This window comes from Diabrotica undecimpunctata, chromosome 3 (assembly GCF_040954645.1).
Source record: "Diabrotica undecimpunctata isolate CICGRU chromosome 3, icDiaUnde3, whole genome shotgun sequence".
Taxonomy (NCBI): domain Eukaryota; kingdom Metazoa; phylum Arthropoda; class Insecta; order Coleoptera; family Chrysomelidae; genus Diabrotica; species Diabrotica undecimpunctata.
The window spans coordinates 125,098,025-125,112,475 of record NC_092805.1 but is presented as its reverse complement, the minus strand read 5'-3'; the positions used below and the strand labels follow the sequence as shown (position 1 = coordinate 125,112,475).

General features: G+C 32.6%; 1 protein-coding gene across 1 annotated transcript in view; it reads right to left on the bottom strand.

The window, feature by feature from the left end:
- The window catches only part of LOC140436162 (nose resistant to fluoxetine protein 6-like), a 73,053-nt gene that overhangs the window by 37,675 nt on the left and 20,927 nt on the right, over positions 1–14,451 (bottom strand). Inside the window, exons 3-7 of the mRNA XM_072524869.1 lie at positions 11,099–11,313; positions 4,867–4,943; positions 3,490–3,686; positions 1,309–1,475; positions 2–170 (exon numbers count right to left, since the gene is read on the bottom strand). Of these exons, the coding sequence (XP_072380970.1) occupies positions 2–170; positions 1,309–1,475; positions 3,490–3,686; positions 4,867–4,943; positions 11,099–11,313 (825 nt within the window). The remainder of the gene's footprint in view (position 1; positions 171–1,308; positions 1,476–3,489; positions 3,687–4,866; positions 4,944–11,098; positions 11,314–14,451) is intronic.

The following is a 14,451-nucleotide window of genomic DNA, read 5'->3' as shown; positions in this document are numbered from 1 at the left end:
CCATATTATTCAAGTATACTTCGTTATGAATGTAGAGTAGAGTGGACCACCAATATTTTTGACATCCTTCTTGATACAGCGTATCCATAACAGGCCATTTTGGACCAGAACCTGTATATTTTATTAAAGTTGCTACTACTATGATCACCCCAATTACTGCAGGAGTCAATCTAGTATACAAAACAAAAACAAAAGAATTTTAATCTCGTCAAAAGACACATTACCAGTAAGAAAAGAGACCAGAAGAGGCTACTTAAGGGAAAGACGAAGATAATGAATTTTTTATTATAGGACAATGTCTATAATAATTGCTGAAATATTTTTTTTTAAATTACTCAAAAAAGTATTTTTTCCGTTGACCGTCCATTTATGATTAATTTTAACACCCTCAAAATCATTGATTAATGACCCCTATTAATGAATGATTTTCTATTAATGAACGATTTTATTATAGGCAACACAACATACATTGCTTGCATAAATTAATTAAACGCTCTGAGATTGGCAGTGACCTGTGGTGTAGACAACCAAACATATTCCTATTTATAAACCCACTAAAAAATTAATTTAAAATGAAGTAGCCGATGTTAGTACTATCTGTCATTGTATGTCATTATTTACTTTATTATTTAAAATTCTGTGTATTTGAAAAATCAAAGGATGGATATTGACGAAGAGTTTAATTTAACTCCACCAGAATTTAACTTCGTCTATCACAGAATTTAGAGGTCCAAGAAGACTTAAATATAAATTTGTCAAAATGCTATACAGCAGATAATTATTTATCAATATCTTCCTTTAATTTCAGTAATTGTACCATTTCGAATATTAATGTTTACTATAATAAAACTACCACTAAGGAAACTTTAAATAAAGTCAATGAAAGCTGAAAAAATTGTTGTTTATCGTTAAGTAAATAAATATTTAAACTAAGATATCTTTATTTCTGAAAAGTACGGTCCACGGAAAAGTTTTGTAACTGAATTAATGAATTAAAATGGCGATTAACAATCTCGAACATTAACATTAATATATCTCAACTGTTAATCGCCCTTATTAATACACTTGTTGGTTAAATAACTATTTGCACACGATAACAATAATTGCTAGGGCACTACGAAAAATAAATCAGCGAAATAACTACACGTCAAATATAAAAAGATATCTGAAGTTTAACTGTGACATTAAATTCCAAAAATGCAATACTCCTTAAAATATATTAAACAATTTAAAACAAAAATCTCACAGTCTCAAGTTTGAATGGTCGATATCATGGTTATCAAATAAATTAATTTGCAGTTTATTTACCTAATATATCTGTGAAGGTAGTGTTTTATGATAGTATAAAATGTGATATCCCCATCTTTTGTTCTTGAAAAATATACATAGGTAACTAAGGTGCCTCCAACTATAAAAAGGGCATCACATGCTAGATGTCCAGTAGTAAAAAGAATGCCGAGAATACCTCCAGTAATCTAAAACAAATAATATATTTGTATATATATATATATATATATATATATATATATATATATAATATTATTATATATTATATATTATATATTATATATTATATATTATATATTATATATTATATATTATATATTATATATTATCTATTATATATTATATATTATATATTATATATTGTATATTGTATATTATATATTATATATTATATATTATATATTATATATTATATATTATATATTATATATTATATATTATATATTATATATTATATATTATATATTATATATTATATATTATATATTATATATTATATAATATATATATATATTAATATATATAGATACAGATACAGATTTGAAAATAATTTTACGGAACATAGGATTTTTAATACAATAACTCAGACCCTCTAATTTGCAATTAACCATTGTAAATTTCAACGCAATGTCGCGATTGTTATAACTAATTAATTTGTTCGACTGGAGTCTCAATTTATGCCATGTAAGTGTAAAAAGGTACGTTGCCCCATTTAAATTACCTTCGAAAAAGTAGGATCCGATGATTCGATTTCTTACAATTGCAGCCCATACATTTACCTTTTGCGAGTATTGTGTATGAGCTCACGCATCCAGTGGGGGTTTTCTTTTGCCCAGTATATACAATTCTGACGGTTAACCTCGCCATTTAACGTAGAAGTGACCTCATCAGAAAAATAATTTTTTGTACCAAGAGGGGGTCTCGGTGGCAGTTATCCATCATTGCTTCGCAAAATTGCATTCTTTTATCGGGATCATCTTCGTTTAATTCCTGCACAAGTTTGATTTTATAAGGATGCCATTTTTCAAGCTTTAATAGTTTGTGTACCGTTGTTTTGCTAACACCGATATCGCGACTAACTAACAGAAGTGTGCGTATCTTCTTCAAAACTAAGTAAAACATCTAATGCTGTATCAGCATTTGCAGAGGGATGACCTGATTTTCGTGCATTTTCAACGGTACCAGTTTCTTGAAATTTCTTTTTAATCTTACTGACTGTTGAACGCGTTATAGGTCTTTCTGGATATTTATCATTAAACAAATTGCACACTTCCATCTGAGTTCGCGATCTGTCTCCATACCCAATCATCATAAGTATTTCAATTCTTTGCTTTACACTTAACTCCATTTCTACTTCAAATTAAATCTAAGCAATAATTAAAACATTAACAAATACCAAAAATATTGTAGTACTATTTGTAGTACTGTCACTGAACATCAATAAATTACTAAACAAATAATGACATTTAACAAAAACATAGCCTACTATGTTTATTTTAAATTGATAAGAAATAATTTCTTTCATATTCTGTCCGCTAGACAATAAGTATTTTTGATATTGTTAATTTAACTAATACGTTACTTTATGAACACACCAAACTATTGTATTTTTGTCTACCCTGTACCAATTTGAATCAACATATAATACATTTTTGGAATCAGCTCAGCTAGAGTACTCCGAAAATTGAAACAAAATGGGGGTGTTCCATTAAAAAAATGACGGTGAAATCATTACTCGGAAGTAATTCACCCTGTATATTAGAATATTATTTTAAAATACCATTGTCAAGGTAGGTAGTAACGCTTCTTGCTGGAGCTTGAAGTGAAACTGCTTTCCTTTGTTATGTACAAATCATTTAAAAAAACGCTATGTATGATACTGCAAGTAAAAAAAGGACAGAATATACAAAAAAATATATAAAACGGACAGAAAAAGAAAAAGAAAAAGAAAAGAAAAACAAAAATCATGAAATTAGGCAAGAAACAAAAAATAAAAGTTAAAGAAAAAAAATATATAAAAAACTATTAATAATATTAAACGATTAGAATGTAGGTACAGATAAAGAAAGTAAAAAATGTAAATTGTAAAATATCAGTTTTAATTAAAAGTAGGGGACCATACACACATTATGTTAAATATTTACATTAGACTTTACAACCACTTTATGTATTTCTAACAAAGTATTAGTTATTTTAATTTACCTGTATTGATTCTTTTGAATTAAAAACTGGCGCTGCTACGTATTTTACATACATGTGAAAAGTCATGACCCATGTCATACTCAGTACTCTAATTCCATCTAAACAATCAAGAGATGATGTTCGGTTGTTGTGTGTTTGGAGAAGTTTTTTGCCATTAGTGTATATTGAAAAAGCTACCAGAACCGGTTTACCCTTTTCTAAAAAAAATTGTTAGAATTAATTTATTTTTGTTAATTCTAGAATACAATGCAAAATATACTTGCGAGCAAAAAAATAGACTCAAAGTAAAATTAGTTATATTTTTTGACTACTCTGTTTGGACAGTGTATATCCACATATTATCTAAAATTAACAGTAAAATATCGTAAACCGGCGTGATTTATATTGCAATGACACCAATATTTTAAAGTTAGTAAGTAAAGAACATTATCAAAGATAACAATAGTTTATGTAGGAAAACATGTTATAAATAAAAGTCATTTCGATTTTGCAATGAATGTAAATGTAAATTAACATAAAAAATTAAAATTAATACTGAGAATTTCTTCCTCTGATCTCTTAAGGTCTTTATTAAGTTTCTGAATGATTCCTTAGGAATCGCTTCCCACTCTTCATCTAATTCAGTTTTGGATGATGGATGGATAGTAATGGAGTCTTCTGTCATTGTTATACAAGCATATCCGATTCTCATCGGAGAATAAAATGTGCCCTGCTTCATTGACCAAGGTCCCAACGGAAGTGTTCTCGGGCAAAATGAAGTCGAGCTTGTTTTTGACATGCGTTCAATTTGGGCCCCGTGTTAGCTCGTCTGAGAGTCAAAGTAGCAGCGCCAAGTCTTCTCTTAACTGTCCACCGAGTGACGGTGATACCTCGTACATTCTTCAAGATTAGTTAAAGCTTAACTTCCGTCGCGTGCCGTTTCCGCAAGACACTCAGGACAATGAATCGATCGTCCCTCTCTGTCGTTACACGTCGCCGACCCAAACCTGTTGCTCGACTGGAGCTACCAGTCTCCTGGTATCGACAGTAAGCCCTTGAGACTGCAGACTACGTCATAAGTAGGCGACCTGCGACAGTCCTCCAGACCAGACTATAGCCCTTTCGTAATAATGCAATTACTTCGTTGCCTTTACTGGTGAAGTATCCATTTGTAAAATATTCACTTAGTGCACTTTGGTGTACACACACTTCAACGTTTGAAAAGTGACTAAGACGACCACCGGCAAACTCACAGAGGTCTATATTGCGTAGAACATGCCCGTTACAATGTTTGCTGCATTCTCTGTGCCATACAGAAGTACATTTTGTGATTCATCCCTATTAATTTTTTTTACAAACTTAATTCTGAAATAAATTTTATTAAAATATGACTCTTACCTTTTTTATGTTTCTGGCAATAAAGATCATACATTGTTGCAAAAATAACGACGAGAGCAATTACCACTAATATTAATCTAAAAAAAAAGAAAATTTAAAATTCAGGTAAAATTACTACTTGATTAATTTAATTTATTTTTAAACGTAATGTTTTAGGTACTTTAAAAATAATATACCAAAAAAAACACAGTTTTCATCTTAAAAAACCTACGCTTATGCATTTCTTTTTATATATTTTAGTCCGGAGTTACAACAGTACCAAAACTGCCAAAAATAATAGCTAAAATGATGCAACACCAAGGAAGATTTCAGGGGAAAGAGGAGAGCTTGGTATTATCTGTCCAGATTAATATGACCCGAAAAAGGCTCTTTATGTCTTGTGCATCCCTCTGGTTAAATGACCTCCGACAATTTTAAAAAGTGGTAAAATACATTGTGAAACAGTAGGTATTCAAACCAGAAAAAAATATTCTAGTTAAAATGGGCAACCATGGTTCATATCTATCAATTGAGAGTCTTGATTTTTGAAAAAGAAATGGCATTGTGCATTTGATTGTTTCATCTTGTTATATATTAAACGAAGTTAGGACTTGATGTGGACCTGCCGGCAACGATTGCAGACGGCAGATAACAATTGCAGACAACAGTTGCAGTTGTTCTCGCGTCATGGCAGACGTCATTACTTTGCAGTAATAATTTGTATGAGACTGATTCCATCATCTGACGTAATCAACTGCTGCCCGGCAGAACGTGTTATCTTGAAAAAGAAGGGATATGTCCCTTCTTTTTCAAGATAGCCTTTTAAAATAACATAAAACCAAGATATCTGAAAGAAATTCAGACAAAAGTTTGAAAAAAACTAGTCCCTAAAATCAAAGGTATACAAGATACACGTGAAAATATAACAATTATAAATCAGCAATTCTCAAGCGCATTAACGCTGGTACAACAAAGTTTGAAAATGAATGATATCCACAGTCTTACTCAAAATGTCAACCAACTTCCTCGGTCAGATGTAAAAGTTGTGGGTAATAACAGCGATAGTGAGCAGCTAGCATCAAAGGACTAAGTGTGGATTTAAGCTGCAAAGTATAAACAATCTTATAGTACAGAAAAATTGGAAGCATATCTACAAACAAAGTTGCCCGGACATGAGTTCTTGTGCACTATGTACGCGAACAAGGTAAATGGATCCAATTCCTTCAGAATCACGGCAGATGCAGAATTGAGGGATATTCTTTTTAAACCACAGACGTGGCCTAAGGGCATAGAGGTGAGTGAATATTTTTTTCGCAGAAAACATTCCGTCGATAAATCTTCTAGACAAACTAGATACATCAACCGAAAAAGACAGAAGTTAAAGTGTTGTTTCGAATTAATTTATACCATTTTATATTAAACAAAAATCTTTAGCAAACTCTGACCAGATTAGTCTAGTTAATATTTTTCATGTAAACAGACAAAGTTTATTAAATAAAATAGATCAGCTTAATATTTTTTTGAAAAACACAAGATATGTTTATGTTTCTCTGAACACTGGTTCAGAGAAAGTGAATTAACAACAATAAAGCTTGATGGGTATTTTTTGTCAACTTTTTATTGTCGGAAGGTAAGGAAACATGGAGGTGTTGTAATTTTTAGCGATAATAAAATCTCTACACGACCAATTTGCTTAAATGATATATCATGTGAATATGAGGGTGAATTTTGTGCATTTAAAATTATAGATATTAAAAATATTTTAGTAACAGTGTATAAAACTGGAAATGGGAATTTTAAAGTTTTTCTAGAGCTATTTGAAAAGTTATTGGAGTTTTGCTCTGCAAATTTTTTAGAAATAATAATAATTGGAGATTTCAACATTGATTTCAAAAAAGGTTCCAATGAACTAAACAGTTTCAACGAACAGTTAAACAGTTTGGCTTAACCATAAATATTAATGAATTTACTAGAATCACAACTAGATCAGCAACTTGTTTAGATAACATCTTAACAAACATAAGCAGTGAGATAGTTGGTTGTAGAATGGTGGACCCATGTATTTCTGATCATTTTGCTCAATTTCTCTACTTAAAAAAAAATCGGTTGCCTGTAAAGTCGGTTTTACGGGCGAAGATTTTACGTGACAACGTCTTTTTCTCGGTAGAATATTTATTGATATGAATATTATTAAATTGCACAATAGGAACAAGGAATTGAATGAAAATAAGAATTGCACAAATTTTAACTATAGAAATATATTTTGTTTACTAAAATATTGTACATGTAAACTTAAACTTAACTAATTTCTATTTGAGTGATTTTGTTGAGGATAGGACGATGATAGGAGAAATATGAAATGAAAGGAAGTGTTTCTGCTGTAATGTGTCTTGAACGCCAAGAACGCTCGAGAAAGACAGAGACACAAGCACGCACCGATTCAACGCGCCTAATTCTCTAGTGCTGCGCGCGCAGCGGACCTATCATGTTTGAGTGGTAGAGAGACGCAAGGCATTCGCCGGTCCGGCGGGCCTCTCTCTCGTTCGGTGACTCATCGTAACAGACGTGAGCGGGCGTTACACTTTTTCATGAATGACTCCGAGCCACAACCTAATTTAAGACGTTGTCACGTCAATAAAATCTAAAAAAAATCATAGTGCTAATACATACATAAGACATATAACAAGTAATGGCATCCTGATGTTAAAACAGTCGTTAAACAACGTTGACTGGGCTTTAGTTGTTTCTCTCAAAACAGCAACAGAATTAGCTCAATTTATTACCGAAATATATGTAAAGTTAACTGAAATTAATTTTCCATTCAAATAATCACGAACTCATAGTAAAGGTCAAATTTCTGGTTTGATGATAAACTAATAGAAATGCGAGAAAATCTTTCCACAGTCAAGATAATTGCTGATATTACAAAGGAATATAGTGAGTATAAAAAATTTAAGAAACACTCTAAATCAAAAATATTATTAAAGAAAAAACTGGCTTATGAGAATTTCTTTTCCAATTCAGAAAATATATCTCGTGATAGTTGGAAAGTTATACATTATCACAGAAATAAATTTCAAAATAAAAAAGTCTGTCCAAGCGCGATTACATCAAACGATTTCCATAATTACTTTACTTCAGTGGCTAAACATATTAGAAGTTCTTTTAATTCTACAAAAATGAAAATGTAGCCATAGATTTTTTGAAAGATGTACACTCTCTTTGCGACTCTTTATTTTTATTACCTGTTATTGATACTGAAATCAGGAATGTTCTGCATCGATTGGAAAATTCACACTGCACGGATTTTTATTTCTTAAACAAAAAATAATTGTGGAAAAATCGATATAATTATTGACAAATTAATTATATTTTATAATAATTGTTTTACTGAAGGGATTTTCGCAGATGTTTTAAAAGTAACAAAAGTGCTACTAGTGTGCAAAAAGGGAGCTTTAGATGAAATTGGAAATTATCGTCCCATCTCAATCATTTCCATTTTCGGCAAAATTTTTGAGAGTGTTCTAAATGTTCGTTTGGTAGAATATCTAGTAAAACACAAAATACTTCACTGATATTAATATGGCTTTAGAAAAAAGTGTAGCACTACACTAGCTATACAGAAAATTGTAAGACATATAGTTGATGGTTTGGAGGAAGGTCATTTTGTGTCTTTGACATTGTGTGCCTTATCCAAAGCTTTTGAGTGTGTTTCGCATGAATTACTGTTGGAAAAAATGCATAAATACGGTATTAGTGGAAACACTCTTAATTTATTTAGATCATACCTGCAATGTAATATATATGAGCATTGGAGTGCTCATATATATTACTTAAGTTATAGACTTGCTACAAGTATATTTTTAATATTTAACTTAGTTTATATGATTCCTAAAAATATCCTTAGAATGTACTACTTAGCACTATTTCATAGCCATTTACAGTATTCCTTTTTTCCAGATGGAGTATAAAGTCTTCACTTGTTATCGTTTAAGTTAAAAATCAAATCACACTTTTTGAAACATTGCTTCTATTCAAAAACGGAGTACCTAAGTACAGCTTTTACACAATAGTACTAGTTTGATCAGGCTATTTGCCTGTTATAATTTTATTTCATGTTTTTTATAATTGAGGCGTGTAGATACAAAACCAGACATGTCGCATTTTGGTCGAAAGAAAACTAACAACAGGATTCTGTTCATTATAACCTATTGTATCAGTCCACAATGAAAATTCGTTGCAAATACAAGCACCGCGTCAATGGTATTTTAAAACGTTTCCAAGTCGATGGTAATTTAAAAGAGAAAAGAGGTGGAGACAAAAAACAGACCTTTATAAGGATAAATTTAAAAGATAAAAACATTTGTTAAGACATTAAAAGCTGATAAATCTCATTATTGCAGAGGTAAATCAGCTATAAGACAGTACCTTCCTGCAGAACTAAATATTACAAAGTTATACAAAATGTATAAACAACAAGCTGATGATGCTACCCAAGTCAAGTTCAGCTATTTTCACAACGTATTTAGCCAATTCTTTAACGTGGGCTTTGGAAGTCCTAAAACAGATGTATGCTTAACATTTATTGAACTAAAGGAACGAATAAAAGTCGAAAATGATCTAGATTAAACAAGAACTTCATTCAAAACGTGCCAAAGCTTTTTTTCACCATTTGAAAGAGAAGACTGACGGATTAATGATTTTTTCATACGATTGTGAAAAGAATTTGGTGCTGCCCGAAGTACCTGACCAAAGGGCTTACTATAGTTGTCAACTTTATCTAAATAATTTCACCGTTGTTTTAAGGTTTTTCAAAAAAAATTTAAACAAAAATAATGTATATGCCTACTCTTGGATGGAACATGAACGATACAAAGGATCAAATGAAATTGCGTCAGCAGTATATAATTGTCTGAAAAGGAATGAGCCTACTATAACTGACATTCATAATGTACTAGTGTCTATTATCCGATGGATGTCCTAAACAAAACAAAAACTGTACAATATTAACTATGTGTGCAAAATGGCTCCAGGAAGCTCCCAAGAACGTAACTGAACTTCAGGTCATATCTCCATTAATAGGTCATTTCTATATACCTCCTGATCGAGTATTTGGTGTCAGTGAGAAAAACTTGAGACAAATAGACACCATAATAACTTTTGATACATATTATGCAGTTTTTGAGGAGTAGGTAACATTGTTTTTATAAAAAAAATGGATTGTTCAGGATTGGAAAAAAAAGCTGATGCATTCATTAAAACACCCAGTTCATTACATTTCAAGATTTCTTAAATAAAACGCCTTATATTAGACCGTACATCCAAAAACAATATCCTTGCAACAGGAGAAATAAATTATTATTCTTCTGCTTCAAATGCATTGTCCCAAAAAATATCCCAAATTACTCCAGCACAATTGCAAATCGGTGTTCCACTGAATTTTAAAAAGAAGAAGGATATCGAGACAATATTATGCTGTCATTTTGGTAATGATTGGTCATCTATGCCTGAATGTGATTTTTACAAAAACATTCTCGATAGTGGTCAATTGAGGCAATTGAGACCGAAAATGAGACCGACGTAGAATTTCCAGAAGCTGAATCATCGGGAGTAGAGTTCTCGATGATTCAGAAGATGACAACAACTTGAATAATTTGAAAGTTTTCAACTTTGTAGTTGCTAGAATTCATGTAAAAAAAGCAAAAAATGCAAGGAACTATTTTTCCAGAAACGCTGAAACTTTATAAGACTATAGGCTATTATGGAAAAATTAAAAAAAAAAAAACAAATTCAATCCAATTAATTTTTTGAGACAAACGAAGACAGAGCACTTTCATGCCTTTTGTGAAATATTGAAAAATATCTTTTCTCTTCAATAAAAGATACAAGAGCACGTTTCCATAACATGACATATTTTAATGTAGATTTAATACAATAGTACCTTCAATAAAAATACTAGTTGTTTCTCTACTTTATAATTTTTATATAACTATCCAATACCACCCCACTAGAGTCCAATGTCTCCCTCACTTGGAGAGACATTAGACAAATGCATTGTCTATATATGCAATGTGAATTTTAATAGTTTAAGTATTTAAATTTTCTCATTATATAACAATTATAGCGAAGTAACACAGATTTTGTATCAATTAACCGAACCAATTTTACATAAACTAAATCATTTCAAAAATGTTTTAAAAAAATATTCAGACCCTCCCATCCTTCCCTAAAGAATTCAGTATTGTATACTCACATTCCCACATACGCATTGCTATCCAATGGCTCATAAACTTCCTCTTTAGTTTGACACATCAGAGACTTTATAGTGACATTAGGATATTGTAGTTTATTCATCAGATAACTAGCATCTGCATCAGAGCAGTTACTTGGAAGACAAATTGCTCTTGTTGGAAATCTAAGCATGTGCATTCCTCCTGTGATTCGTAACGTTAAGTCTTTTAAGGGAACCTGGAAATAATAAAAAAAATCCTATGGTCTAGCTATATTAAAAAAAGTTTAGTGTTTAAATTAAATAATTAGTTAAATAAAATTCCAATGCAAAAATAGATGAATAACGTATATGGAATATCTGTATGAATTGCCATTTGTTTGAGAATAAAGAGACATAGTAGAAGTCAAACGAAATTCAAACGCATTGAAACAAACATTCCAAATAAACTACACAGAGTTTATGAAATTTCTTGTGCAAACTCTCCCCGACCTTATATTGGCCAAACAAATCCATTTCTATTCTCAATTTCGATTCAATTTCAGCTCTAGGTCAACACCATCTTCATACACAGGTCACAAAATTGATTTTGAAAACTCACCATAGTCCCCACCCGGTTGTATAAACCAAGAATTATCCGAGAAGCCATAGAAAAAAGCCATCCGGTTACCGTCGACATGGAGACCTTTCATAAAGAAATATCGTCTTTCCACCCGCTAATTCAAATTCTTCCATCAGAAATGTTAGCGCCAGCCCCCATGCTAACCTCCATCCAAACCATATCACCATCATCGGTATAAATAAACCGTCCGCTATTTCCAGTAGCAGTAATACATTGGTTAGTTATCAGTGTAGTAGTGTCTGGGGGATGGGGAGACTAAGACCAAGGAAACCCTGAAGAAGACATCCGAGAGACTGTTGAGTTTCATATTATTTCTTGTAATATTGATTACAAGTATTGATTGATTGTAATAGTATTGATCTTAGCCTTACGTTTAATTGTATTACCCACGGAAATCTTTCGGAATATTTTATTCGTCTCTACAGGAAGGAATTTTACCAGTTTACTAAATAATATAGCCATCTGCTGCTACGCAAGAATCTCCTTTTTTGTGATTTACCATTTCATAAAGCCTGCCGAGACCATAAAGTCATTTCCCAACTTCTAAAACTCAAACACTATACTTCTTCTTCTTCTTCTTTTTTTTCTTCTATCTACTCAATTCTTGGAAATACCATTTTTGCGATTCTTCGTGAAGCTAGTTATTCCACTAAACGAAAACTATGCGTAACAAATATCAATATTTTCAATAACTGGTCATCTTTTCATTCTTTCAATGTACATCCTATATTATGGGACAGTTTCGACGGTATCAACATACAAAAACCCTAAATACTTTTGAATCTAAGACTGAAACTCAGAAGCGTAAATGACTGCATCTAATGGCCGAACAAATTCCAAAAACTGCAACGTTAAAACCCATTACAGTGGTTTATAAATATTTTAATACCCCTATTTCGATCATTGCGACTCAAGCTTTAGCAAAAGATTTTAATTACTCTGTTACTATAAGTCACATTCCAATTGAGACAATCATCTGTTAAACTGAAGAAGCCATCTCCAGTTTACCTTTCGAAGATGCTGAAATAACTAGGCAAGACATTGCTAGATTTCTTAGAAACCCAAAGCCTTCTACTCCGAATATTAAACAATCCGAGAAAAAGTTCTGAAACAACTTCACTCAAATCCAAATCTAGTCATTTTTCCCGTCGATAAAGGAAATGCCACTGTCATCCTAAACAATTCTTCTTACATTAACAAACTCTCAAATCTCATTAATACTCCAGACTATATACCAATTCCTAATAATCCAACAAGCTATCAAATCCACAAAAGTTATTATCGATAAAATCTCTCTTCCGGTATCGGAGGATACCTCTATGTCTGACCACCGCTGGCTAACCTATAATATTAGTCTGGAAATCAAACCTTATCAAATCGCGCGACCCTAGGAGGACGGATGTAGAACTCTACAACCGACTCTTAGAAGATGCTCTGCGGAATGAAAAGGCATTAACTCCAGGAACTAATACAGAATTGGAAAGGTATACGGTATCTATCCAAAACAAAATAAGCTATGCTCATAAAAAATCCGGGCCAATAAGGATGGTCCAGGAAAGTCGCAAAACCAACTCTTGGTGGTGCACTAAATTGAAACACCTTAGGAAGATAGCAAGAACAGCTTTAAATAGAGCCAAACGCACCAAACTCTGAGATTCTTATCAAGCAAATCCCAGAGAGTTTAAAAAAGTCTGCAGACAAAGACAAAGAGCTGCTTTAAGAACCTTCTGTGAGGAAATTGAAGATTTCCTGCAGGCTTCCAGGCTACAAAAAGCGCTCTCAAAGGACCCACATCAGCATGTCGGCATACTAACGAAGAAAGATTGAAACAAAACTTCCAACCTTCGCGAAAGTGCTGAGGTCCTAATGAAAACACACTTTCCCGGTTCTAGTGCCTCAACAGCACCAAACTTGATAGAAGAAGTAATCAAACAATCAATAAATCACTGGTATCTCTCAGAACAATGATTAATGAAGAAAAGGTAAAATGGGCCATATTGTGCTTCACCACCTTCAAATAACCAGGGCCTGACGGCATATATCCAGTCCTACTACGGTGGGGACTGGATATCCTTTTGCCACACCTCGTGGAAATATTCAGAGCCTCTTTGGTTCTGAGATATATTCGTAGGAAGTAGAGAGAGGTACGTGTGGTCTTCATACCAAAACCAGGTAGGATGGACTATACCCTACCAAAGGCCTTCCGACCAATTAGCCCAACATTCTTTCTGTTTAAAACAATGGAAAGGCTAAGCGAGAGGTACATAAGGGATGAAGTTCTGGTCCATAACCCACTTCACTCAAATCAGCATGCATATACTTCGGGAAGATCTACCGATTATGCACTGCATCATGTAGTGGGAAGAATTAAAAGATCGCTGGATAATAAAGAATCCACCCTAGGTATATTCATAGACATTGAAGGAGCGTTTGATAAAACCACATTCCCAACTATTACCCAACAGCTCAACGTCAGGAATGTTTCCCTGGCCGTAAGCGAATGGATATTCAGTATGCTCTCTTAAAGAGCAATAAGCATAAATGTAGAAGACGTTTCTGTTAGAGGCATGGTTTCAAGGGGGTGTCCACAGGGAGGGGTGCTATCACCACTACTCTGCAACATTGTTCTAGATACCCTGGTTGACCAACTCAGCAGCAACGGTTTCTAGCCGACGCCTATGCCGACCATATTGCTGTCCTGCAAAGCGATAAGTTTGAGAACACACTATGTGAGAGATCACAAGTTGCTCTCCGA